Raw genomic sequence first — 27,281 nt, forward strand, 5'->3', positions numbered from 1 at the left:
ATGAACACATTGAGCGCACTTACATCTTAAGTACTCCTGCAGTGAACGTGGCTGCCAGATCATTGGAGCCATCCCTGATAGCCTTGTTCCAGCAGTGAACGTGGCTGTCAGATCATTGGAGCCATCCCTGATAGCCTTGTTCATGCATGACATAATTGTACAGCAATACATTGACAGCTGGAGAGACCTTCCTACTTAAGGCTCCCAGGGACCAATCCAACAAATAAAAACTTCAAACGATCGAAAAACTCCTAACAGGAGATGGTCTAGCTCTGAAGCCGACCATAAAATCTTGGAGCGTCTCATGGCCAGGCGACGGGGAGAGTCTATGAGGCTTGAGAAGTCTCCCTGGGCAGAGGCAGGAACTCCCAAGCCGAGAACTTCTCCCGTGTCATACCAGACGATCGCTCTAGAAGCCAGTTTAAAAGGAGGGAAAGCAAAGGCTGTCTCCCCCAAACTCCTCCTGGTGATCAACCAGTCGCCAAGCAAACGTAAAGCTCTCTTAGAAGAGCGAGAGAGCACTAGCTTAGAAAACGACGGCTTCGAAGTAGCTAGGCCTAGCGTAAACTCTGACGAAGGCGAACGAGGAGCAGCAGTTACAAAATGGTCCGGAAAAAGATCCTTAAAAATCAGCATGATTTTTTTAAAGTCCATAGAGGGCTGAGCAGCTTTAGGCTCCTCTCCGTCTGACAAAGTCCCCAAAGGAATATCAGTAGGAGGAGGATCAGCAACTTCCTCATCTGAAGGAACCTCGTCCGACAATTGCCGAGTCTCATGAAAAGGAGAGACCTGCCGCGGCGGCAACGCTTGACAGGCAATGTCAACAAGCAAAGGAGCAGCAGTAGCAGTAGAGGAAGCGACGTCACGCCGCTGCTGAAAGGACTGAAATCCTTGTGACTGACCAACAACAACAAGTTGATTGACGCTCGACGTCACGACGGAACTGCCTTGACTGCATAGACTGAGCAGGCAAAACAACCTTCGACTGCGGTGATTGATGCTCAACGTCAAGTCGAGGCAACTGAGGCGGTCGGCGAACGTCAGGTCGGGGCTGCGGCGGCAGCGGCTGAACGTCAACACGAGACTGCGGCAGCGGCTGAACGTCAACACGAGACTGCAGCGAGGGAGGATCCATGTCACGTGACTGACGTGAAAAACTACTGACATCACGTATCAAAGTACAAGAAACGTCAGCACTAACGTCAAACGGACGAGTAAAAGCTCGTTTGGGCGGCTGACGGCCAGAGTCTCGTTTAGCGTAACGGCGACTCGAAAGCAAAGGTTCATCGTGAACCTGCTCAACGTCATACTTCTCCATAAGGGAGGCAAGCTTAGTCTGCATGTCCTGCAGGACAACCCATTTAGGATCAACGGGAGTCGGAACGGGCCGAGACGACGGTAACGTCTGTGTTGGCAAAACATTGCCTTTACCGCGACCCTAGGACCCCGTGTTACGCTTGCGTTTAATAGGCGAACAGTCTTCCGACGACTGCAAAGGGTCAGAGCTGTCCCAATGGCTACAGCCAGGACGCTGGACCTGTCCTGAAGGGACTGACTTTCGCTTCAAGGGTCTAGAAACCTTGCGCCAAGGTTTCTTTTGCGAAAAGTCTTCGGATGACGAGGAGAACACAGTCTCACCCGTCTTATGGTAAGGGCAATCTTGACGAGAAACGTCCGATACCAAAGAGGGAACGTCTGTACGTTGGTTAAAGCCTCTCGTCCCCTTAAGTCCTACGACATTACTTCTCCCTGGTGCAGGGGAGCCTGAAAGAGGTCTCAGACTAGGGGAGCGACAAGCACGAACAAACGAACCCTCCGCAACACAGAACATGTTTTTTGCACTTACTTCACTGATATCGTATTTTTCAATAATTTCACATTAGGCATGAATAAAACTGATTTCTACCTGAAGCACGCAATTCTCCCTTACATCAAAAGGTTATAATTGTGAAATGAGTCGTATAATGTAAGCACATTAGTACAAAATGAAACACACATGCAAAAATCAATAAACATATACATATATATCGAATAAAACGGAAATATATAAAGTTAAAAAGGATCAGTGACTGGGGAGGAGACTAAACACTAGTTCACTAAAGACTACGTTTTCAATCTCTCACCGTACAGTGCCTTGGGACGAGAATAAAAACTAAAAACGTTTTATCCTCTCTCCCCGTACAGAGACTTGGGACGAGAGTAAAAAACTGAATAGAGAACAACGTTACTCGCTCCCAAACTCCTTGTACAGAGACTTGGGACGAGAATAAAGATCGGATCGTTCTCTCTTTCTCTCTCTCTCTCCGTCTCTCTCTCTCTCTCTCTCTCTTGTCACACACAAGAGAATTGCCCACTCACCCTTCGTCAATAAACAGGTTATTTGACCAAAGGAAAAAACTGAAAGGACTAAGAAATTGAAAATTAACAAGTTCCTTTAAATTAGTATCTAAAACACTTCAGTATGAAAGAAGAATGAACAAAACGTCAAAATCGATTTACTCTTTTTGCAAAGTGAAACCGTGATTCTCTCTTTCTCTATCGTAACGATAGAGCGCAAACTGCGTAGCATAAATAAACCAAACTTAGTTCATCTTTGAAAAAAAAAAACAGCCCGAAGACTATTCAAAGAATATATTTCTTAAAATATTTTCTAAAAAATATTCATTTCATAACTCTTACAGGGCAATTGATTTAAACTTAACAAAAATAAAAGTTGAATGGGCTCAACGTTGTTTAACTTCGTTTTCCAAGTTAGGACCGCCTACAAGGAATAGGTAAAGGCCGCATTTAAACAAAACATAAAATTTATCTTGATGTTTAGTATAAATGGAAAGCTAATCGAAGAGGCCTAATAAAGGCGGGCGAGATATAAAATATATAGAGGAAAATCTATAAATATCAACAATAATTTATAACGTGATAAAATAATTACTAAAAGCCTTAAACACACTTCCGTACACTGAGGGAAGGGTCGGCCATCTTTACTCTATGGAAAAACCAGAGATAAAAAAAAAACCAAGGGCAAAACACTTTTCCTCTCCTTTAAAAAGCATTTCTTTTGAAGAGAGTATTGAATAATCCAACACGGCGAAAGCAATAAAACCAAAACCAAGTACTTCACCAATTCGGTAGAAAACTCGAGGTCATAAAGCGAGTGGAACCAACTTGTCGACAAGACCGACAGAGAAGAACTGGAGATGTTTACAAGTATATGCGGTATCTGGCCGATAGTCGGCGCTGGTGGTCACACCCGCAACCTTCACGGCAATCGCTCGCGAGTTTTTGGAATCTGTCGAGCCGTCGGAGACGTCAGCTATTATATATTCACCGGCTAAGTTTAATATTTAAAAACCGTAATTCCAACTACTCTGATGGGGTCTAACTAAGTAGTGTAAGCCCAAGAGGGAGGGGAGACGATCTATACCATCGAGGAGAGAGTGCTCTCTTGAGCAGCTCCCTCTCAGGAAGTGGCTGCTGAATTAAAAGTCTAGAATGGAGCAGGCTTATAATGATCACTAGTCTCCGACATGTGAACGTCAGGCAAGCAAAAAGGCAAGCAAGCGAAACGACGAGTTACCGTCGTGTGAGATAACGAACAACTAGCTGTTGAACGTAAAAACAGCGAACGGTGTTATTGATAAACCACCGGGGATCTTCTAGCAGTTGAAAAACGGTGATAGGCAGCTGACAAATTGAAAATCTGGAAAATCTGAGATCTACCGAATCGGTTAGGATCATTTCACTCATGACTGATCATTACGATTCTAGGTCTTAAATGCCTCGTGCGAGATAATGAGAGTCTCGTTCATGAGTGTGAGCATCTCCCATGTGAGCGCCTAGCCCGAGAGCGAGCGCCTCCTGCACGAGTGCGAGAGCGTTTTGCTCGTGAGCATGAATGCTTTGCACGAGAGCTTCTTGCTCATGAGTGCGAGCACCTCGTTTCTCGCTTGTGCTCTTGTACGAGCCAAATGAGAGCGTGAGCGTCTCGCATAAGAGCATGAGTGTCTTGCATAAGAGCATGAGTGTCTTGCATGGGAGCAAGTGTCTCACTCGTGAGCATGAAGGTCTTGCATGTGAGAGCGAGTGTCTCGCTTGTGAGCGTGAGTGTCTCGCTCGTGAGCGTGAATGTCTCGCTCGTGAGAGTGAGCGTGAGCGTGAGCGCCTCGCACAAAAGCATGAGCATCTCGCACGAAAGCATGAGCATCTCGCACGAAAGCATGAGCATCTCGCACGAAAGCATGAGCATTTCGCACAAAAGTATGAGCATCTCACTCGTGAGCGTCTCGCATGAAAGCATGAGCGTTACCGAAAGCGCGAGCATCTCACACGAGCGTGAGCATCTAGTTTATGATTGTGAGCATCTAGATCATGATCGCGAGTGTCTGGCTTCTAGCTCGCAATCGTGAGCGTCTAGCTCGTAATCATAAGCATCTAGAGGCGGTGTGTGTCTAGAATGAGATCGTAAGTATCAAGCTTGTGATAGTGAGCGTGTAGCTTGTGACCGTGAGAGTGTAACTTGTAATCGTGAGCATTTAGCTCATGATTGTGAGCATTTAGTTTGTAATCATGAATGTTAGCTCCTGATTTATTGTCTGGCTTGCACCCATTATTGTGAGCGTCCAGCTCATGATAGTGACCATTTGTCTTATGATTGTAAGCTTATAGCTCTTAATCTTGAGCTTTTAGTTCTTGATCGCAAGCGTCTAACTCATCATCGAGAGCGTCTAGCCTGGGATAGTATATTATAGCTCGTATTCGTGAGCGTCTAGCTCGCAGTCGCAATCGTCTCCTTTGTGATTACAAGTGTAACTCATGATCTTCATCATAAGACGCTTGCTATCGTGATCACGAGTGTCGTGCTCATGGTCGTGATCACGAGCGTCTCGCTCGTGACCTTGAGTGTGTAACTTACGATCATGAGCATGACCGAGTAGTACTTGACCATGAACATGTAGTTCACGATCCTATCGTCTAGCTCGTGATAGAGAGCGTGTAGCTCAGGATACAGGCTTATAACTTGTGATCGTGAGTAGCTCGCAATCGTGATCGTCTCGTTCGTGATCACAGGAGTGTAGCTTGTGATCGTGACTTCAAGACGCTAGTGTTCATGAACGTCATGCCCGTGATCGTGATCATCAGAGTCTTGATCGTGATCGTGATCACGAGCGTCGTACCCGTGACTGCGAGCAAGTAAACTCACGATCGTGAACGTGTGCGAGATCGTGAGCGTCTAGCTCGTGATCCCGAGTGTCTAGCTCCTTATCGTGACCAAGACGCTCGCAATTGTAAACATGAGAATCGTGCTTGAGCATGTAACTCATGATCTTTACGTGAGCGCGAGCATCTCGCTCGTGATCACTTGTGTCTAGCTTGTGATCGTGACCTCAAGACGCTCGTGATCGCGATCAAGAGCGTTGTGCTCGTGGTCAGGAGCCTCTCGCTCACTATAACATGAGGGTCCTCAAGGGTTGTGTAGAGACTAGCTTCGTAATTCGTGACCAAGAGTGTAACTCACGATCGTGAGCGTGACCGGGATCATAAGCGTCTCGATCGTGATCATGAGTGTTTAGCTCATGATTGTTAGCGTACTCAAGGGTTGTGTAAAGACTCTCCCTCTGAATGGGTATTTCTCACATCTGGAGGTGAACCTCCTAGAAGCAATCTGTTCCCCTTCAACGAGCTCTATCTCAAATTGAAGTTGTTTCGTAACTGGAATACAAACCACGCTATTTAATAGGAGTATTATTTTCGGCGTAACTGAAATGACGAGCCATTAATTTTTAACGAGGGTTAACTACCCACACCACTAGTTAGCTGGGGGTAGGGAGGGTAGCTTGCTACTGCTCCCCCTCACACACCTGTGATTGAGCTCACTTTGCTTTTGGCTTGGATTGTGAACGGACGTTGCCGCTCTTCATCCTCGCCGAATATTGGCAGCCATTAATGACTTTCGTTTTTTCTTTTTCTCTTAGAGTGTGTGTGTGTGTGTGTGTGTGTGTGTGTGTGTGTGTGTGTGAAGTAGAACTTCTGCAACCATGCACACCTGCCCTGGACTCTCTGGCCGCCCTTGTGGGACATATATGTCGGCGGTGGAGACTGATCCTCACACCCTTTGTCCTGCCTGCAGAGGTCAACGGTGTGATAGTGTTAATAAGTGCAATGAGTGTAGGGAGTGGTCTTCTTCCCAGTGGGAGAGGTTTGCGCGACGGCGGAAGAAGAAGTCCAAGCGGGACATTTCTCCTTCAAAGGTTTCTTTGCCGGAAGAAAAACCCAAGGCCTCTTCTTCCGTCTCCCGACCCTCCTCCGAAGCTCCTACTCGTTCGGTCTCTTACGAGAGACCGTCGAGTTGTAGCGTAGACCAAGTTATTATCGGCCAACCCCGGGTCTCGAGAGATGATCTTGCTTCCCCAAGCGAAGCAGCTCCACCTCTCCCCCCGGGTGAGGCCTTGTTACTAACTCCCCTCTTACAGATATGGTCTTCCTTGGGGCTTACGGATGCACCCTCCAAGGAAGCCTTGCTGCAGTTCATCCGCATGGGTTCTTCAGCTAAGCAATTATCGTCGCCGTCATAGGTAGATCCCTTGGCCCTTGTCGACGTTGTGTGTCAGAGGTGTCTCATGCGGTTTCATCCATTTCCTCTGCCACTCCAGACTCTACAGCGGTTGCTGCCGACTTAGTTTCCCCAGTTTCTGATCATCCTCCGAGGGGGAAACTAAGTTCAACGTCTGTCTCTCCTGCAAGTGTTTCACCCCCTCGGGGGAGTTCACTTATGGAGAGTCCTCTTTGGAGGACTGCTGCGGCGCACGGTCAGCTTGCTGATCCAACGGCCCCCAGAGGGCGCATCCGTCGAAAGGCCTCTTCGCCTTAGAGGTCTCCCTTCACCAGCGGTGAAGAGGCGCCTCTTTGATTCATCGTCGTCACTGCAGTCCCCTGCAGAGGAGCCTTCACTGCATTCAGACCTTCATACATCAATCATCACTGCACCTGCAACCAGTCTTGTGACTTTGGTCCTGGACCTCTCTGCCGATCGTTCGCGATCCCCTTCGGTGGATGGTCGCCCTTACAAAGGGCATGCCGACCATCCATCCTCAAAAAAAAACCCTCAAATGGGAGAGGTTACCCCCATGAGGAATTGTCAGCGCAGAAGATTCCTTCCGATAAACTCGCGGAAACAAACCTTGACATCTGAAAACTGCCTCATTACTCTGTAATAGAGTGTCAGGTTAAAAACACAGTCACATTTATAAAGAAAAAGAATGAGCATAAAGCAATACAGTAGTCATAAATGGCTAAGCCTTGAAGGGAGAGAGCGGAGACATCAAATTTCTACCAGCCAAAAGCATAAAGTGACATAGCTCACAGCTGTGAGAGTATATATGGGTGACTGGGTATCCCCCAGCCACTCCCTACCTTCCCACTCAAGTGATTAGACAGGGTTGCCACCTCGCATTTTAAATCTAATGGCTGTCTTCCAGCTCCGCCAAAAATGTATCCACATAAATACCGAAAGGTTTATTAGTATGGGAATAAATTTATTTTCACAGCAGAGTTCCACCTTCCTTGAATTCATACTCCTATTCAAGGATGATGATTTGTATCCATGTAGGAACACAAATTTTTTATCAATCCACATTAATCAAACAGATATTCATCTGACGAGTAAAGGTATAGTGCTAAGTGTATACACTACCAAAATACAACAACAAGGAATTACCAACCTACAAAGTGACGATACTGAGCCCTCTTCTTGTTGAGTGTGTCATTCCACTGGCTTGGTGTGAGTGGTAAATAATTCAATAATATTTTCCAAAATAATGCTCTTCGTCCACCCTCATCTGGAACGCCTGAAAATATAAACTAGCTGTAATTCTTTTAACATCATATTCTTAACAAAATTAATATAAACTCTATTGAATAATAACTAGCAAAATTAATATAAACTCTATTGAATAATGACTAGAAGTGGAATTCTGATGATAAAACTTTTTATTTCTATACCTACCAAAAACCCTTCAATTTACAATTACACAATCCTGTATTTACCAGACTGCCGGACACTCAGCAAAAGAAAAAGAACCATGACCTAGCCACGTGACCCTCCAAACAGCACTTTTGGTGGTAATAGTGTTGGTTACATCATTGCCTGAGCTATCCAGAAACAAGAAGTGTGGAATCAGGATGTGGGTATTCATTACTATGTAAACTAAACTGATGGCTAGGAGTTATATATATATATATATAAAAAAAAACTTTATTATCAATTAACCACATAAAACTGTAACCCATCACCATCAGTTTAAATATGTCTGAGTAGATATTTAAGTGAGAAGGCCTTCAATGTTTAAGAAAATGAGTTTAAACCAGGGTACCGAGGTAGGTGACCTTATTAGTTCCACAGTACAGTAAAGCCCAGCTAGAACATTTTGGTGGGGATATCAGAGATTTCAAAAACAATTGGTTCATAAGAAAAAATTAAAAACACCATCAGGAAAATAAGGATCTTATGACACAGGAGCAAAAATGTTAAAAAAAAACAGAATGGCTTAGGTGAAAAGGGAAAGACTAGATTGTCCCCTCCCCTATATTTAAGATTAGTAATTAACATAATTTTCAAGATGAGAAATTCCTCAAGATCCTGAAAAAATTTATTACTGTACCTAACATACAGTACAGTACTCATACAAGTAGCTTTCGTGTATATCAGATGAGTACTGTAACCCTTGTCAATTGAGACCAATTAGTATTTCTTATGGCATAGGTTAACAACTAAGGGCAGTGGGCTCTCAAAACAGTTCCCATACTAAAAAATCAATTTTTTTTTCTTTACCATAGTTGAATACTGTACAGTATAGGCTATCCAACTGATGGCTATACACAAGAAACAGGTAGAGCAGGATTTTAGATGGAGCTACACATGAAGAAGCGTACAAAATAAGGATGTCTCATACAGATTATCATCGTTAGGATGACTACTAGTACTGCACAAGTTCCCTGTGATAGTGTAATTTTTTCCCCTGAGACTCCTCTTCATATTGCCGACTATTAAGAGCCCAGCAACCTATTTCTTAAGGGTTGAATTAATTCTGCAGGGAAGATAAAAGAAAGCACTACTCTATAGAAAATAACACCATTTGGTTAAGCCAGAAGGATCAGGTGATCTCGGACATCTCGTCACAGCTGGTACTAACAAAAAGGCAACCATATTCAGGCCTAAGAGATCAATCGCAGTTCCGATAGTACCGCAAGAATCTCATAGGATATAAAAGTATCTTCCCTGATCCCCAGCAAAGAATGCTTGGGGGAGAGGATTAAGAAATTTTCCAATCTCTAGTCAGCATTAGACAGCCTGTGCTTTTACTAAAAAAAATAATAACAGACAAGAATAAAATATTAAAAAATTTAAATCACTTTGACAAATTAAGAAATAATTTGTATTTTTCCCTAACTATACAAACGAGGCCTTTAGATACGAGAATGATAACAGCAAAGCTGGAATATGGCTGTTAAAAATTATACACAATGAGGTGTCAATAACCGACTGGTACTTACTGGTCCAGTGGCAAGGAAGCACCGGCCCCCCTCACCCTGCTCACTGACAAACCACCGATTACAACAGGGACTTTCTAGGGAATAAAGGACTCAGGTTTGTATGGTTAGGGAAAAATACAGATTACTCCCAAATGTATCATTTGTTCCCCCACTATACAAATCCTCATCCTTTATATAGACTCATCATTAGGTGGGAGTAAGACCTCTTTCCAATTGGCTGAAAATTTATCCTGGAATGCCTAAACCTCAAGCATTGTGATGCTGAAAGAGTTAAGGATTCTAACATCATGCAAACCAGTGGTTAGTAATACCAGCGGGTACATGGCCATGGCATCAAGGGTTGTTCTGAGCTAAATATCTGTGTCGTAAGACCTGGCTCATATGAGTAATACATCCCACAGATACTAGGCAGTGAGTATTGTTTGACATTTCCACACCACTGTATGTAGTACCTAAGTCACAGAGATTCTTTTTAAAAGCTAAAGATGTGGCAACACTTCTGACTTCACAAGCTATGACTTGAGACTTTCCTATAGAAGGAGAGGGAGGTGAAAAGGTCTAGTCAATGACCTCCCCTAACCAGGAAGAAAGTGTGTTCTTATTTACTTTCTTCCTCACTCTCCCTGTGCTAATAAAGATATGTTGCAGTGCCAGGTGTGGGCAAGTACGTACATGCATACATTTAAGATAGCGCCATCACAGGATACAATATCAGCAGATCAGGATCATAAGTTACCTCTCTAAGGCTTGATATCTGAAAAGACAAAAACTTAGGATTGGGGATAAATGGATTCTGGGTTTTAGCAACAAACTCAGGGACTAAGTTGAACAAGACATCCCCTTGAACGAGTGATGGCAAATGAGAGGCCAAGAAACTCACTCACCCACTTAGCTGAAGCCAGAGCAAGTAAGAAAACCGATTTAAGGGTGAGATCTCTATCCGAGGCTTGGGCCAACGATTTGCATGGTGTCCTCTTAAGGGAACACAGCAATTTGACATGGTTCCAGGGGGTTGGTCTCTTTTCAACTGGAGGACAGGTCTATTCGAAGCTCCATACAAGCAACGATAGTTTCGGCGGAGAAGAAATATCTACTTCCTTTAGTTTAAAGACTCGACTTAAAGCTGAGCAATAGTCTTTTACCACTGGAACTGAGCAGTGTCTCCTTATGGAGGTACTGTACTTTCTTAGGAGACTTACACTTTAGGAGGTGGGAGTGTCTACCTGACCTAGACCCAACTAAGCAGAACGGCCGTGAACCTAGATAGGAGACTTGTGTTCCAAAGGTTGTCGGAAAACGAACCATAGGAAAAACTACACAAAGAGCTCACACTAGTGTTTAAGTACTCACCCTTAAAAAATTTCTTGCTGTTGTGTTCAGTGACGAAGCTGTGAAGTCATGTCTTGTGCAGTCTCTACTTGGTCAAATCTCCGGGGAAAGAAGAGAAAAGAGAAGACAATTATACCTGGGGCTTTGGCCGTTAAATCGCTTGGAGCGTGGAGATGACTGTCCCAATAGAGAACCCGTCTAGAGACTTCCTCAAACATTCCTTGAGGTAGTGGGCTGTGAACGTAGATTGGTTCGACCAGGTGCCTGCCTTGAGGATCTGCGCTACTGCCATGTTTCTCTCAAAGGCAAGAGAGGTACTTATACCCCTAATGTCATGTGGTCTGGGATTACCTGATAGGGGAAGACTGGCACTACTATAGGCCTTGATGATCACCTGTCGAAGCCAAAAGGAGATGGTATTCTTAGAGACCGGCTTTCTCATCGTGCCCGTGGAGACGAAGAAGTTCTTGATACCAGGCCGGAGACTGGCAGTCCTCTCCAGATATTTCCTTACGGCCCTGACTGGACACAACTTCAAATCTTCCGGATTACCTGACCGAGGAATTGCTGGAACAGTGAACCCCTCGAATTTTGGATCCCAGACAGATGGATTTTGTGTTTTAGCAACAAACGTAGGAACGAACTTGAAGGAGATCTCACGCCAACCTCTTGTATGCGAGACTTCGTAGGACAAACCATGGATCTCGCCCACTCTCTTAGCTAAAGCCAAATCCAACAAGAAGACAGTCTTGAGCATGAGATTTCTATCTACTATGCCCTTCAAAGGTTAAAATGGTGGCTCACTCAGCATTTTCAGAACTCTAGCCACATCCCATTGCGGCACCCTGGAGGCACGGGGAGGACAGGTTTGCTCAAAGCTCCTGATGAGCATAGAGATGTGCCTAGAGGAACCCAGATCAATGCCTTTCAGGAGGAAAACTTGGCCTAACGCTGCACGGATTCCCTTGATGGCTGGAATTGACATGCCCACCACGTCCCTGAGGTGTACGAGGAAATCCGCAATGTCCGGAATCGAGGCTCTTAAGGGCTTGATGTTTCTGGAGGCACACCATTTCGTTAAAGTGGTCCATTTTGCTTGGTACACCGCTGCCGATGAGTGCCTCAGATAACGAGACATTCTTTCAGCTGTTCCTGCCGAATAACCTTCTTTCCTCAGGAGCCGCTGGATAACCTCCACGCGTGAAGGCGCAGAGATCGTGGATTGTCGTGGAACCTTTGGAAGTGTGGCTGCCTCAGGAGATATGGTTTGTCTGGCAGAGACCACGGGGGAAGGCACGCTAGCTCTTTTAGATCCGCGAACCATTCCCTCTCCGGCCACCAAGGCGCTACCAAAGTCATCCTTCGATTGTGAGCCGTCCTTACTTTGTTGAGCACTTGCCTGATCAATGCGAAGGGAGGGAAAGCATATATGTCGAGATTGTCCCACCTGTGTTGAAAGGCGTCTTCCAATGCCGCTTTGGGTCTGGAACAGGAGAACAGAATACGGGAAGCTGTGCGTTCAGTCTGGTTGCGAAGAGGTCCATCACCGGCGAACCCCACTTTTGGATGATGAGTCTTACTACTTCTGGGTGAAGGGACCATTCGGTTCCCACCACCTGGCCCATTCTGCTGAGTCCGTCGGCTAGGATATTCCTCTTTCCCGGAATGAATCTTGCTGTTATTACTACTTGTTCCGACTCGGCCCAATCCAGAATCTCCAACTCCTTCGATTTTAGACCGCCTTGCTTCTTTATCTAGGCTACCACTGTGGCGTTGTCGCACATTAACGCCACTGTGTTTCCCCTTAGAAGACAGACGAACTGAAGGCACGCTTTCTGAACGGCCCTCATCTCCAGGACGTTGATATGCTGAGTCTTTTCCACCTCCGTCCAAGAGCCCCTTGCTGACTTCCCGAGAAGGTGAGCTCCCCATCCTTCCTTGGAGGCGTCCATGAAGACGAGCATCTCCGGGGGCTCCGCTGCGAAGGGCATCCCCTTGAGGGTGTTTGCTCGGTCCCTCCACCACTCCAGGGATTTCCTCGTGTCTGGAAGAACAGGAACTATTTCGTAGGGCGAACCTACCTGGTTCCAGAGTCCCTTCAGGTTCCATTGGATGGTCCTGAGTTTCATCCTCCCTTAGGGAACCAGCTCCTCCAATGAAACTAGATGGCCTATCAATCTCTGCCAATCCTTCGCTCTCCTGGGCTGTCCTGATAGGAAGAGACGGAGGACCTGGTCCAGGTTGTTCAGCCTTTCCTCTGATGGGAAGACTCTCACTAGTCGGGAGTCTAGAACCATCCCCAAGTACGTCATCCTGGTGGAGGGAGACAGGTGCGACTTCTCCAGGTTGATGGTGATACCCAGAACTTTGCAGAATTGCAGTAGCTTCGAGCCTTGCTCCTTCAAAACTGCCTCTGAGGAAGAAAGGAGCAACCAGTCGTCCAGGTAGCGAATCAGACGAATTCCCCGTTTGTGAGCCCATACAGAGACAGTCATGAAGATTCTCGTGAAAATTTGGGGCGCTGTTGACAGGCCGAAGCAAAGAGTCTTGAATTGCAAGACCTGGGTATCCCACTTCACCCGAAGGTACTTTCTGCTTGAGGGGTGAATAGGGATCTGGACATAGGCGTCCTTGAGATATATGGATATCATGAAGTCTCCTTCTCTCAATTACTCCAGGACTGACTTCGGGGTGTCCATCTTGAAGCTGGTCTTGCACACAAACTTGTTGAGGGCCGACAGATCTATGACTGGTCTCCAACCTCCCGTCGCTTTCTCCACCAGGAAGAGGCGGCTGTAGAACCCTGGACCCGGTTGTAGTACCGTTTCCATTGCCCCTTTCGTTAACATAGTGGAGACTTCTTCTTATAAGGCCTCCCTCTTCAAGGGATCCTTGGGGGCTAACCACTCCGCCTGACTTGCTGGGATAAGAGGTGGAGGATCAGCCAGAAATGGAAGCTTGTACCCCTCTTTCAACACTGTTACCATCCAGGGTTCTGCTCCGTGATTCTTCCATGCTTGCCAAAATTGTTTGAGGCATCCCCCTACCTGAGGCTTGGGCAGGAGTCCCCCACTCCTCTCACCCTACCTCCGTCTGGAGGAGCGACCTGATCGTCCTCTCCTGGAAGCTGAGTGGGCTGTTCTATAGGAGGCTGGGGCTGTGGGAGCGCCCCTACGGGAGGGCTGCGAAGGCTGAGACCACAGGGACGCTGGGGCCTCTCTCCTCACCTGGTTAGGGGAGGCTCGAGATGTTGACGGTCCGTCAGATGGAGGCCTTCTGTAAGTGGGCCTCCATATGGCATGAGGTCTGGGAATGCTCACTTCCTTCCGTTTCAGAAGTTTCTCAACCACTTCTTCTGTCTGTTTCAGGGGAAAGAGTCCGTCATCCCACTCAGGAAGGTTCCTCAAAGTCCTCGCCTCCCTGTCCGGCATATGCCTGGACAATTTACTCAAGACTGTGTCTCTTCTTCGCAGGACCCAGTTGGCGGATAACGCTAGAGACTGAAACGTTAGGAACTTCAAGGCCCGCCCTCCGGAGCTGATAAGTTCCTTCAACAGTGCTTGGTTGGACGGAACTGCAGGGTCGGAGGAAGCCTGGATGCCTACTAGTGTCGAGGCCCACCAGTCTAACCAAGAGGCGACGTTGACAAGATCTTTGGACATCTCCTCCATCATCGTTGCATCCGATGGAGAAAAACAGAGAGGTGCTGAAGAAGCTCTGTCCTCCGAAGCCCCCTGACCTAAAACTTCTAGGGAGTCTTCCAATTTGCTGGTTCCTTGTGGCTGTCCTTCCATCCAATAATATTTACTTTGGGACTTCAATCCCTGGAGTAACTTGGAGGAACTCTGAACTTTGGAACTTTCAGCGTTTCGTGCCACAACCTTGTCTATGTGAGCATGGCCAAGCCTCACATCTCTGGCCACAGGTAGGGCTAAGGAGGGCTTCTGTTGAACGGGTTCCTCCATTAGCCTATTAAGGCTAGACCGCCAGGCATCCTCGTCGGAAGGAAGTGGTTCCTCAATCCTGTGGTGCTGTCGAATCAGACCAATAACCCTCCTATAAACGGAGTCCTCCGCTGGCGCGGCTTCGGTGTCGCCGTCCGCGCCCTCGGTCTGAGGTTGAGGAACCCTACTGACAGGGGCCTTCGCACTAGGTTGTGGTCTGAGGATGGGCATTGCGGAGGGTGCGAGAACCTCCGTCTTCCGTTTGCCTTTCTTCAAGGGGGGCGAGGCTTCCGTGGGTTTGCCTGACAGAGGAAGCCGTCCCTCTATATCGCTCGGCTGAGCGAACTCGACGAGGCTGCCCGTCCGAAAAGGCGACTCCCTCCGCTGGGCGGGTTGAGACGCCTGTTTCGAGGCCTTACGCCTGTCCGAAGAGCCCCTTGGGTCTTTGCGAGAGTCAACTCTATGGCTGGTGGAGGCCCTTCTAGGAGGTCTGTCTCTGGGAAGCCAACCCGCAGTGCTCGGGAGAGTAGTAAAGTCCGCGAGCTTACTGCGGGGAACGAGGACCCATTGCTCCTTCGGTGAACTGCTCCTCCTGGCTTTCCTCCTCGGGGACCTTGACCTCTTCCTTCCATGTCGTGACCTAGAGCGAGACCTCGAGGTAGAGCGCCGTCTCCTGGATCTGTCCCTCCTTCGATGGCGTCTTCTCCACGCCTCATCCTCCGACGACAACGATGAGCCTGCCTCCGAGGACTCCGATGACTCCTCGTAACAGATCCGAGAGGCGGGCGCGTCCGTTTTCACAACTTTCTAGCTTCCAGATGTCGAAGGCTGAAGGAAGACGTCGGGAACCGCCGATAGAGGGGCTGGGAGAGAGGTCGGACGATCAACATTCTGGAACCAGGACCCAAGGCCGTCCTCCCCCCTCAAAGGTGACCTACAGGGAGTTCTTGGGGGCCCACATCCGAGGGGATCTTCCAACGGCGAATCTTCTTTTCCTGGGGCTCCTTCAGCTGCGGAGGCACCTGAAACATAAATCCAAGAAGCTGGCGAAGACGCAGGGACATCTTTATTCCACATAGTCGTCCGAATAGACGTGCCCCCCAAGCACAAGGGCATCGTCTTGCGGACCCTCACTAATTAAACCTTCAGGGCCCCACTTGCCTGTAAAGGATCAGCAACCCCAGAATCCCGAAGACACGACTCCTGGGGAAGAATCATTGGTTTCTTCCCCGAAACGGACTTACCTCGTCCCCTACTCTGGGTAGGGGATGAAGAAGGAACCCTGTCAGACTTCTCTCCTGTAGACGTCGAGGGTAAAGAAATGCTGGTCTTCCTGGGCGAACGTTTAGATGACTTCTTCTTCGTTCCAAACCTCACCCACTGCACCTCCCTCCACGACACACGCTCCGGACACGTGTCCGAAGGAGAGCAAACTCTACCCCTGCACGAAGAGCAAAGGGAGTGCGGGTCCACCTCAGGCTTAGACAAGAACGCACCACACGACTTCCCAGCCTTAGGCCCAGGACAACGGCGGTGATGCTCCATACCGCACTAGCGCAATACCGCAAGACACAGGAATGCAGCGGGGAAGGATAACAAGGGCAAGTAAACACTTTAAAAACACAAGGGAAAGCACAAGGGAAAACAAGTGAACACGCGAGAGCACAAGGGAAAGTATAGCGGGCCACGTGGGAACACGCGGGACACAAAGAGTCGGGGACACAAAGGATCGCACTGAGGCAAGGAGAGCGTCGAGATGATATCACGACGCGACCAGAGAACTTACTGAGGGTCGAGACCCAAGCTAACACGCGACCTGGCTCGGGACTAGCCTCAAGACACGTATCCTTCCGCCTGGGGTAGTCCTCACAGAAAACGGAAGTAGGGTAAACTACACAAAACTCTAGTCGGTTGAGAGGAGATTCCAGGTACCTCCTAAGAAAGTAGTTTTAGGTAAGTCTCTGTGTTGGAACAATCACTTATTAATGGGATAGAGGCTCCAAGAGGAGACACCCCTACCAAGACTGCAACTACAAAAGATGGCTCACTTGGCCGGATATAAAGACCCTGATGACTTTCAGAGGCATCCAGACATCTCTTGTGCAACTACGTGCGAAAAGCCTTTCACTGAGACGAAATGCTGGATAACCTCCACACATGAAACCATAGAGATTCCATCTAGCTGTGGAATATCTGGCCCCGTGCTGCAGCAACCTCTACCAGCGGTGTTGCAGGCATCCCCCCACCGGTGGACAGGTGAGAGGATTGCCCTCCCTAGCGGGAGTGGCCTCTACCACTTCCCTTACTACCCTTAACTCCTCTGGCTGGTTTGGAGCCCTTTGGACCTTTGTTTCGACGATTCTAGGTGAATTCGTCTACAACAATTCATCCAAAACAATTCATCAACATATACAATTTGTCTACAACAATTCATCTACATAAAGAACTATATCTCGACAAATGAGAGATGCTGAGAGATCAATTACCATTAAACAGGCACTTATAAGCTTTTTTTTTCTGAATTAATAAAATACCACTACATAGCAATTTTCCTTTCTTATTTAAAACAATAACAATCAACAACATTCTTCAGTTTTTTCGAGGTTTTGCTATATATTATAATTCCAAGAGAAAACCAGATAAGATTAAAGTATTCCAAAACCCTTACGATGGCTCTACAATACATAGACACAGAGAAGGGACGAAAGAAATTAATTCATAATGGATATTCATTTTATAATAATAGAACAATTGGAGACAAAACATATTGGAAGTGTGATACATATCATAAAATCAAGTGCAGTGCTTGTGTAATAATATTACACGAAGAAGTTATCAGTTCTAAAAATTAACATAATCACACAATAGATGCTGCGAAGGCTGATGCAACAGAAACTGTTACTGTATGAAAATACGGCAGATGGCAAAAAATACGAATGAGAACCACACTTAATAATATCTAGTGCCTTCGAAGATTGTAGTGAGTCATGTGTGTCTAGAATCCCATTGTTGCAAAGTCTTAGGAGGACAGTGCGCTCTATAAGGCTACAAAATAATGCAGTTGCAGCCTTACCAAGGAATTGCTACTAAATAATTTTTCTAAATGAATATACAAAACCCCAAAAGGGTGAGACATTCTTAATGTGACGAATTTTGAAATAATTTGTGTTTTTCCTAATGATACAAACCTTTAGCTATATACTGGGGTATTACTTTCGGCGAAGCTGAAAGGACGAGCCATTAAAATTTTAGCGAGGGTTAACTACCCATCCCACTAGTTAGCAGGGGGGGGGGGGGGGGGTAGCTTGCTACCCCCCTCACTCACACACCTGTGACTATGCTTCACTTTGCTTGGAAGTACTATAGTACTTTAAGGGGGACAGGGTTAGCAGGTAAGTTTGTATGAATAGCTAAAGGTTTGTAGAGCTAAGAACAATACGAATCATTTCCAAATTTTTCATTTCTTCAGTAACCGGAGTGCAAACCTACGCTATTTATGGGGTGACTACCCATTAGGAGAATGGATGTCCCTGCCAATCAGGCTTTTTGGCTTTACTCGGGTTCTCCTTTTTATGAGTAGGTTAGTACCAAAAATAAGGAGACCCTAACACCTTGGAGGAACTCTGAACTTTGGAACCTTCAGCGTTTCGTGCCACAACCTTGTCTATGTGAGCATGGCCAAGCCTCACATCTCTGGCCACAGGTAGGGCTAAGGAGGGCTTCTGTTGAACGGGTTCCTCCATTAGCCTATTAAAGCTACAAGGTCTGCGGCCTACACAAGCTGTGTGTTGAGATATTAGCAATGTGACTACCTAGGTAAAACTTATTCCGAGTCTTGTAAGAAATAACAGAGTTGACCAAGACTTTCCCAATACCACCTCGCTATGGTATGGGGACATAAGAGTATTGACACAATACAGTACTAGGTACACAAGAGAACTAGGATTTACCTGCAGTGGTTGAGGCCAGCTTGTGCAGAGAACCCAGGATGCTGCTTTCCCCAAGAAAGGGGAGGATGAATAAAAGAAGAGCCAGTCATTTCTTTTCATTTACGCAGACTAAAACTGGGTAACAGTGCCCTCAACCTTCTGCTACTAGTCCGATAAGAAGCTTGAGGTTTTAAACCAGCTGTTATAGGACAGACAGAGAATGTATCGAGTCTCCCGTGGGTCACCTCTTGCAAGTAATGGGCTGTGAGAGCCGTCTGGCACTTCCACACCCTTGCTTATAAAACCTGCGTCACGGAGTAATTTCTTTTGAAGGTCAGGGACGTAGCTATGTCCCTGATATTGTGAGCTCTGGGTCGACGTGTTTGAAGAGGATTTGGATTCAGAGCGTAATCAATGACTCTGCGAATCCATGCAGGGAGGGTGTTTTTGGTGATCCTCCTCTTGTTTCTCCCAGTACTGACGAAAAGCGCAGGCACCCGGGGGTGGGTTGCTGCTGTTCTTTAGAGGTATAGCTTCAAATTTCTCACTGGGCACAGTAACAGATGATCTGGATCGTCAGTTACAGAGCGGAGACTCGTTATCCGGAATGAGTCAAATCTAGGATCCGACACCCCTGGATTCTGAGTCTTGGCAACAAACTCAGGGATGAAGCTGAATGTTCCCTTTCTCCAACCCTTTGAATAGGCAATGACGTATGAGAGACCATGGAGTTCACTGACTTGTTTGGCCGAGGCAAGGGCGAGTGGGAACCGTCTTCCAAGTAAGGTGGCAATTTGTTGCCTGGAGTAATGGTTCATAGGGAGGCCTCTTTAGAGACCAGAAAACTCAAATCATGTTCTAAGGGGGGGATGTCTCACTTCCGACTGAGGACAGGATAAGTTCGTAACTCCACATGAATAAGGAAAGTTCTAGCGATGAGGATATGTTCATTCCTTTCAGTCTGAAAGCAATGCTCTAAGCTGAGCAATAGCCTTTCACTGTCAAAAGTGGAAGGCGCATTTCCACTCGCAAAAACACGAGGAACTCCGCTATTGCTGGAATAGTGGCATCGAGCGGAGAGATACCTCTTCCATAACACCAAGAAGTTCCACTTTGCCTGGTAGACTTCTGCTGAGGATTTTTGCAGATATCCAGAAATCCTGCTCGCAACTTGATGCGTTTTTGTCTGAGTAGATCATGTCGTGGAGGGAGTTCTCTTGGAGGCTCCAACAGGAGTCCCGCATGATGCCATAATGGAGCTATAAGAGTCACTGAGAGGTTGGCCGATGTTCTGGCCTTGTTGAATACCTTTCTCATCAGACAGAATGGGGGAAAGGTGTAACATTGATGTTGTCCCACCGTTATTGGAATGCAATTCACCAGAGAGCCTTGGGGGTCTGGAACTGGGGAGCAGTACAACGGGAGCCTGAAGTTAAGGGCCGTTGCGATGGGATCCACAGATGGAGAACCTCACAAAGTCAGGACTTTGTTGGTTACTAGATGATCCAAAGACCACTTGGTACCCACTATCTGACATGCTCCACTCTAATTGTCGGCAAGCACATTACTCTTGCCTGTAATGAAGCGGGTTGATAGCAGTACTGAGCGTACTTCGACCCATCTCAGTATTTCTACTGCTAGATGGGATAGGGGCTGTGAAGAAGTACCCTCTTGTTTGTCGACGTAAGTCACGACTGTGTCGTTGTCACTCATCCTCACCACTGAGTGACTCCCCACCCTTCTTTTGAGGAGTCAGAAAACTGCATCAATTGAGTCCAGAGGGAGGACTAGAAGATCTATCCCCCTCCGCATATTCTCGTCTGCCACCCACCAATCGAGGTCCGTCCGTTCCTCCAGTCCCATGGGGATCAGAATGTTTGGGAAATCGAAGGCCTGATTCCACCGGGACTTTAGTCACCACTGTAAGAGATCGAGTCCTGGGGCGGCCGTTGGGAACTAGATGCGCCAGGGATGATAGGAGTCCAAGAAGAGATAGCCACTTCTGGGTTAGGATTTCTTCTCGTCTGAGAAAGGTCTTGCGACCTTCCTTAGCCTTGTTATCCTGTCGTCTGATGGAAGGCTTTGTGGAGATTGGTGTCTAAAATAATTCCCAGGTATACCAGTCTACAGAGTGGAAAGCAGGGAAGAATTCTCGAGGTTTAGCATGATCACCAGATCTTGGCTAAACCTCAAAAGTTTCTTTCAGTGCTGAAGAAGGGTTGCCACCGAGTCTGCTAGGATCAGCCAATCGTCCAGATAACGGAGGAGACGGATGCCGAGCCTGTGAGCCCAGGATGGTACGAGGGCAAACACTTTGGTGAAAACTTATGGTGCTGTGGAAAGACCAAAGCACAGTACCCTGAACTGGTATTTCCTGTTGTCTTGACTGAATCTCCGAAACTTACTTGAAGATGGATGGTTTGGGACCTGGAAGTATGCATCCTTTGGGTCCAGCGTGCACATAAAAACCTGTGGTCTTACCGCTTGTCCAAACTTCTCCAACATGGTGTGGACATCAGCCCAAAGGGCCAATTCCTTTGCGTATCCTTTCGCATAGGAGTTTGTTGACGCTGGGGTCTTGACATGTGGAGGGAGATGAGGGAAAGGGACGTGATACCATGAATAAGGACTCTTCCCTGGGAGAGAACTCAGCCGTAACTGATGAAGAAGTGGATAGGGCAAGGCTTGACGTTACCTTGCTTCCTGATGGGGGTGATACTATTCCTTTGAACAGTATCATTCTGGCGAACGTTGACAATGGTCAAGGGCTGGTCATTGTGGACACTGTGCAGATGGAGAGTGCTTACGAGTAGTCACCTGTCGACATGCTGCTGATGGGGGCTATCGATCGCCTGCTGATCATTTTATTGGATCAGCGTAGTGGCGAATGGTGATTAGCGAGGAGGGTGTGGTTTGCCTTCCGGTCTACAGGGGAATGACGGGCAGAAGGTGACTAGTCTAAGCGGCGAACTGCCGGAGAACGGCGAGCTTTCAGTGACTAGTCTAAGCGGCGAACTGCCGGAGAACGGCGAGCTTTCAGTGATCGGAAATCGGCAATGTGCCGATGGGTCATTAAAGGATGAGAGATTAGGTGGTTGCAACTAGCTGGAGAGTCACGAACCGGAGTTCGATGACGAGCAGGTGACAAGGAGAGTTGGTCTGGCGGGGCCATAAAGCTGGCGAACGACAAGAACAAGGAGAGTCTAAGGTCAAAAGCGAAAGATGATCAGCGAGATGCTTATTAGTGATCGAAGATCGATGAGCTGGAGAGCACAAGCAGACAATCTACGATCGACTGGGTGATCAGCGATCCGAGATCGCTGACTTGCGACTGGCTATCGCCAACTTGCGATTGACAATCTCTGAATTGCTATCGGCGATCATTGAGTTTGAATCCGTTGAGTTGGCAAGATAGGCTGGGGACTGGCGTGCTGACAATCGGAGCGCCACAAAATAGGCGAGCTGAGAAACAGCAGTATGGTTCGATGATCGACTAGTTGGTGATCGGCGAGCCAGGGATTGACGATCAGCGCTCGCAGCTCTGAGAGGAAGCTTGGAGTGCTGACGATTGATAAACGTATGGTTAGAGTAAGGTTTGACGATGAGTGTTGGGTAATGGTCCATGAACGGCGATCAGCATGCTAGTGATTGGCGATTGGAGCATTAGCAATTGGCGAGGTAGAGATTCGTGAGCTAACAATAGCTGACTATCGGGGACCAGCTATCGGCGAGCTAGAGATCAGCAAGCTGATGATTGGCTATTGGTAAGCAGGGGATCAGCAATCGTCGAGGCTGGAGGTCCAAGATCAGAAAAAGATGAGCTAGCAATCGGCAATCTAGTGATCAGAAGGCTGACGATTGGCTATCGGCTAGCAATTGGCTATCGGCTAGAAATTGGCGATCGGCCCCTAGCAATCTTAGTCAGCATGCTAGCAATCAGAGGTCATTGAGCTAGCAATCTGCGAGCTGGAAATAAGCGATTGGCAAGTTGGCAATCCGCGATTGGCGAGCTAATGATCTGCGATCAGTGGGTTCGCAAACGGCAAGACTGGAGGTCAACGATCGGAGGAAGACGAGCAAGCAATCAGCAATCAGTGATCTAGCAATCAGCAAGCTGATGACTAACAATCGCTGGAAGAAGAGCCAGCAATTGGCAATCAGCGGTCGGCAAGCTAGCAATTGGCAATCGGATAGTTAATGATCGGCGAGCTGGCAACCAGAGATTGGCGAGCTAACGAACAGCGGTTGCTGAGCTAGCGATCGGCGAGACTGGAGCTAACAGAACGACAAGCTGCAGTAGGTTGAACAGCTGGTCGGCGAACAGCCGAACGATGATCTGGAGACAGGATAAGCCCTGGAAGGCCAAACATCATCAGGAGAGGCTTACGAATGAGACCTAAACAGTGCGTCATGAACTGGGGTTCATTGATAAGTAGGGGAGCGGTGAGCTGGCGATGGGCGAGCTGACAATTGGTGCGCTGGAGGGGTGTGCTGGCAATCGGAGCGCTGGGAATTGCAATGCTGGCAATTGGCGAGCTGGCAATTGGCATGTTGGCAATTGGCGTGCTAGCAATTGGCATACTGGCAATCGGCACGCTGGCAATCAGCACACTGGCAATCGGTGCGCTGGCAATTGGCAAGGTGACGATTGCTATCGGCGCACTGGTGAGCAGCAGTCGGCGAGACTGGAGAAAGACAAACTGCAAAAAGTCGGAACAGAGGGTCGGCAAACAGCCGAACGATGATCTGGAGACGGGGTGTCCCCTTTGGAAGGGCAAGCATCCCTGAGAGATGCTCACGAACGAGATCTCAACGGTGCGTCACGAACCAGGGTTCATTGACGAGCGGGCGAAGGGATGTATCCTTTAGAAGGACAAACATCCTCCGAAGGGGATCACAAGTGATCCTCAGGCGGAGAGTCTAGAGCCGAAAATCGTGGACTAGCGGCAGCGTCGTCGGAAGAAGGTCCAGGGGCAGGCGAAGGTTCAGAACCAGAAGACAAAGTACGATGAGGCTCCTCTACGGAGGAATGCTGCGCTGACGATGCTGAAGAGCCAAAGAGGTGTCTTTTCACCGAAGGTGGAGGGACACTTCTAAGGCAGACTGGAGGGCAAGCACGATGGGAACGACGTCCATGGTGATGCCCTCTAGAGGCAGGAGGATCAGCAAGCTGATCAGCAGCAGCAGGCCTCTGAAGGGGAGTCTCAATGAGTGGCCCCTCTCGCGAACGAGACTGGTGATCACTTCGCAAGAGAAACTTGCCTTGGACTTTGCTCCGGCCCCAACAGAAGAGTCGACTCAGCAAGAGGGAGTATAGTCTTAAGTGAAGAAACAGCAGCAGCAGTCAGCATCCATGTGAAGTGATGAAGGGAAGTTCCCCTTCAAAAATAAGGACAACCCAACACCTGGAAAGGAAAACTCTCCCTCGGAAGAGAAAATAGTCCAACCATTGGAGGCGGACCTCCGGGCAGCGCTCTTTGCTTCCCATCAACAAGCCTTGTTCAAGTTGAAGATCTGCATCAAGTACTGCATGAAGAAACATAGCTGGAGCTAGTTCCTCGCAAATGGTGTGCTGATCAGATGCTGCCACTGGCACAGAAATACAGGAAAGTGATGGCGCAGTGATAGCAAATTCCCCATGCATGAACGGCACTGCTCTTCTACGTCGGCTCTCTTGGTCGAACAAAGAAGAACGGCATCACTAACTGAGGATTATAATAAATTATGTGACAAAAAACTCCCTCAGGAGGAACTCCTAGTCTGTGGATGGGAAAGGTGTCCACAGAGAGAACAGACACAAAATAAGAACTGCGCACTGTCTTCCTCCCTTCCCCGGCCAATATTAACAGGAGGAGAGCGGCAGCATAAAAACTGTAATAAAAGAAGAATTACAAGAAAGGGATTTTGACAAAGGAAAAATCTATTTCTGGGCTCAACCTGTGTCGCTCCGTGAAATATGTTATTTTTATAATAAAATAAATTTTTGAACATACTTACCCGGTGATTATATAAGCTGCAGCTCTGCTGCCCGACAGAAAAACTCTACGCTCAAAATCCGCCAGAGATCGCTATGCAGGTAGGGGGTGTACTTCAACAGCGCCATCTGTCGTGCAGGTACTCAGTACTCAATGTAAACACAGAACTCAATTTTCTCCTCGGTCCACTGGGTCTCTATTGGGGAGGAAGGGAGGGTCCTTTAATATATAATCACCGGGTAAGTATATTCAAAAATTTATTTTATTATAAAAATAACATTTTTCAATATTAAACTTAGCCGGTGATTATATAAGCTGATTCACACCCAGGGGGGTGGGTAGAGACCAGCATTAATTGTTTACATTATTATGAGCTAAGGATTTTGTATTTCATTTTAGCAGTTATTCAAAATAACAAACATAAAATAAATAAGTACCTGGTAAGGAAGTCGACTTGAACAATTACTCTGCCTTTTTAAAGTACGTCTTCCTTACTGAGCCTCGCGATCCTCTTAGGATGCTGAGCGACTCCTAGGAGCTGAAGTATCAAGGGTTGCAACCCATACTACAGGACCTCATCAAAACCTCTAATCTAGGCGCTTCTCAAGAAAAGAATTTGACCACCCGCCAAATCAACCAGGATGCGAAAGGCTTCTTAGCCTTCCGGACAACCCAAAAACAACAATAAAAAACATTTCAAGAGAAAGATTAAAAAAGGTTATGGAATTAGGGGAATGTAGTGGTTGAGCCCTCACCCACTACTGCACTTGCTGCTACGAATGGTCCCAGGGTGTAGCAGTTCTCGTAAAGAGACTGGACATCTTTAAGATAAAAAGACGCGAACACTGACTTGCTTCTCCAATAGGTTGCATCCATTATAGTGTACTCTGCAGAGATCTATTTTGTTTAAAAGCCACTGAAGTAGCGACAGCTCTAACTTCATGTGTCTTTACCTTCAGCAAAGCATGGTCTTCTTCATTCAGATGGGAATGAGCTTCTCGTATCAACAGTCTGATATAATAGGAAACTGCATTCTTTGACATAGGCAAAGAAGGTTTCTTAATAGAACACCATAAAGCTTCTGACTGTCCTCGTAAAGGTTTAGTTCGTCTTAAATAGAACTTAAGAGCTCTAACAGGGCATAAGACTCTTTCTAGTTCATTTCCAACCATATTTGAAAGGCTTGGAATATCGAACGATTTCAGCCAAGGGCGAGAAGGTAGCTCGTTTTTGGCTAGAAAACCAAGCTGTAAAGAACATGTAGCCGTTTCAGATGAAAATCCGATCTTCCTGCTGAAGGCGTGAATCTCACTGACTCTTTTAGCTGTGGCTAAGCAAACCAGGAAAAGAGTCTTTAAAGTGAGATCTTTAAAGGAGGCTGATTGTAGTGGCTCGAACCTTTCTGACATCAGGAATCTTAGTACCACGTCTAAATTCCATCCAGGTGTAGCCAAACGACGCTCCTTCGTGGTCTCAAAAGACTTAAGGAGGTCCTGTAGATCTTTGTTGTTGGAAAGATCTAAGCCTCTGTGACGGAAGACTGTTGCCAACATACTTCTGTAACCTTTGATAGTGGGAGCTGAAAGAGATCTTTCTTTCCTCAGGTATAATAGGAAGTCAGCTATTTGGGTTACAGAGGTACTGGTCGAGGATACTGATACCGACTTGCACCAGTTTCGGAAGACTTCCCACTTCGACTGGTAGACTCTAAGAGTGGATGTCCTCCTTGCTCTAGCAATCGCCCTGGCTGCCTCCTTCGAAAAGCCTCTAGCTCTAGAGAGTCTTTCGATAGTCTGAAGGCAGTCAGACGAAGAGCGTGGAGGCCTGGGTGTACCTTCTTTACGTGTGGCTGACGTAGAAGGTCCACTCTTAGAGGAAGAGTTCTGGGAACGTCCACTAGCCATTGAAGTACCTCGGTGAACCATTCTCTCGTGGGCCAGAGGGGAGCAACTAACGTCAACCTTGTCCCTTCGTGAGAGGCGAACTTCTGCAGTACCTTGTTGACAATCTTGAACGGGGGGAATGCATAAAGGTCTAGATGGGACCAATCCAGTAGAAAGGCATCTATATGAACTGCTGCTGGGTCCGGGATTGGTGAGCAATATATTGGGAGCCTCTTGGTCATCGAGGTTGCGAAGAGATCTATGGTAGGTTGGCCCCATGTGGCTCATAGTCTCTTGCACACATCCTTGTGTAGGGTCCATTCTGTTGGGATGATTTGACCCCTCCGACTGAGGCAATCCGCCATGACATTCATATTGCCTTGGATGAACCTCGTTACTAGAGAAAGGTTTAGATCTCTTGACCAGGTGAGGAGGTCCCTTGCGATCTCGTACAACGTCATAGAATGGGTCCCTCCTTGCTTGGAGATGTACGCCAAGGCCGTGGTGTTGTCCGAGTTCACCTCCACCACTTTGCCTTGAAGGAGGGACTTGAAGCTTTTCAAGGCCAGATGAACTGCCAGTAGCTCCTTGCAGTTGATATGTAACGTTCTTTGATTCGAGTTCCACGTTCCCGAGCATTCCCGACCGTCCAATGTCGCACCCCAGCCCGTG

At 47.3% G+C, this 27,281-nt stretch overlaps 1 protein-coding gene across 1 annotated transcript in view; it reads right to left on the minus strand.

Annotated features, from left to right (window-relative positions):
• The window catches only part of LOC137645849 (TBC1 domain family member 13), a 124,707-nt gene that overhangs the window by 83,459 nt on the left and 13,967 nt on the right, over window positions 1-27,281 (minus strand). Inside the window, exon 3 of the mRNA XM_068378832.1 lies at window positions 7,719-7,844. Within this exon, the coding sequence (XP_068234933.1) occupies window positions 7,719-7,844 (126 nt within the window). The remainder of the gene's footprint in view (window positions 1-7,718; window positions 7,845-27,281) is intronic.

This window comes from Palaemon carinicauda, chromosome 8 (genome assembly GCF_036898095.1).
Source record: "Palaemon carinicauda isolate YSFRI2023 chromosome 8, ASM3689809v2, whole genome shotgun sequence".
In the NCBI taxonomy this organism is placed as follows: Eukaryota; Metazoa; Arthropoda; class Malacostraca; order Decapoda; family Palaemonidae; genus Palaemon; species Palaemon carinicauda.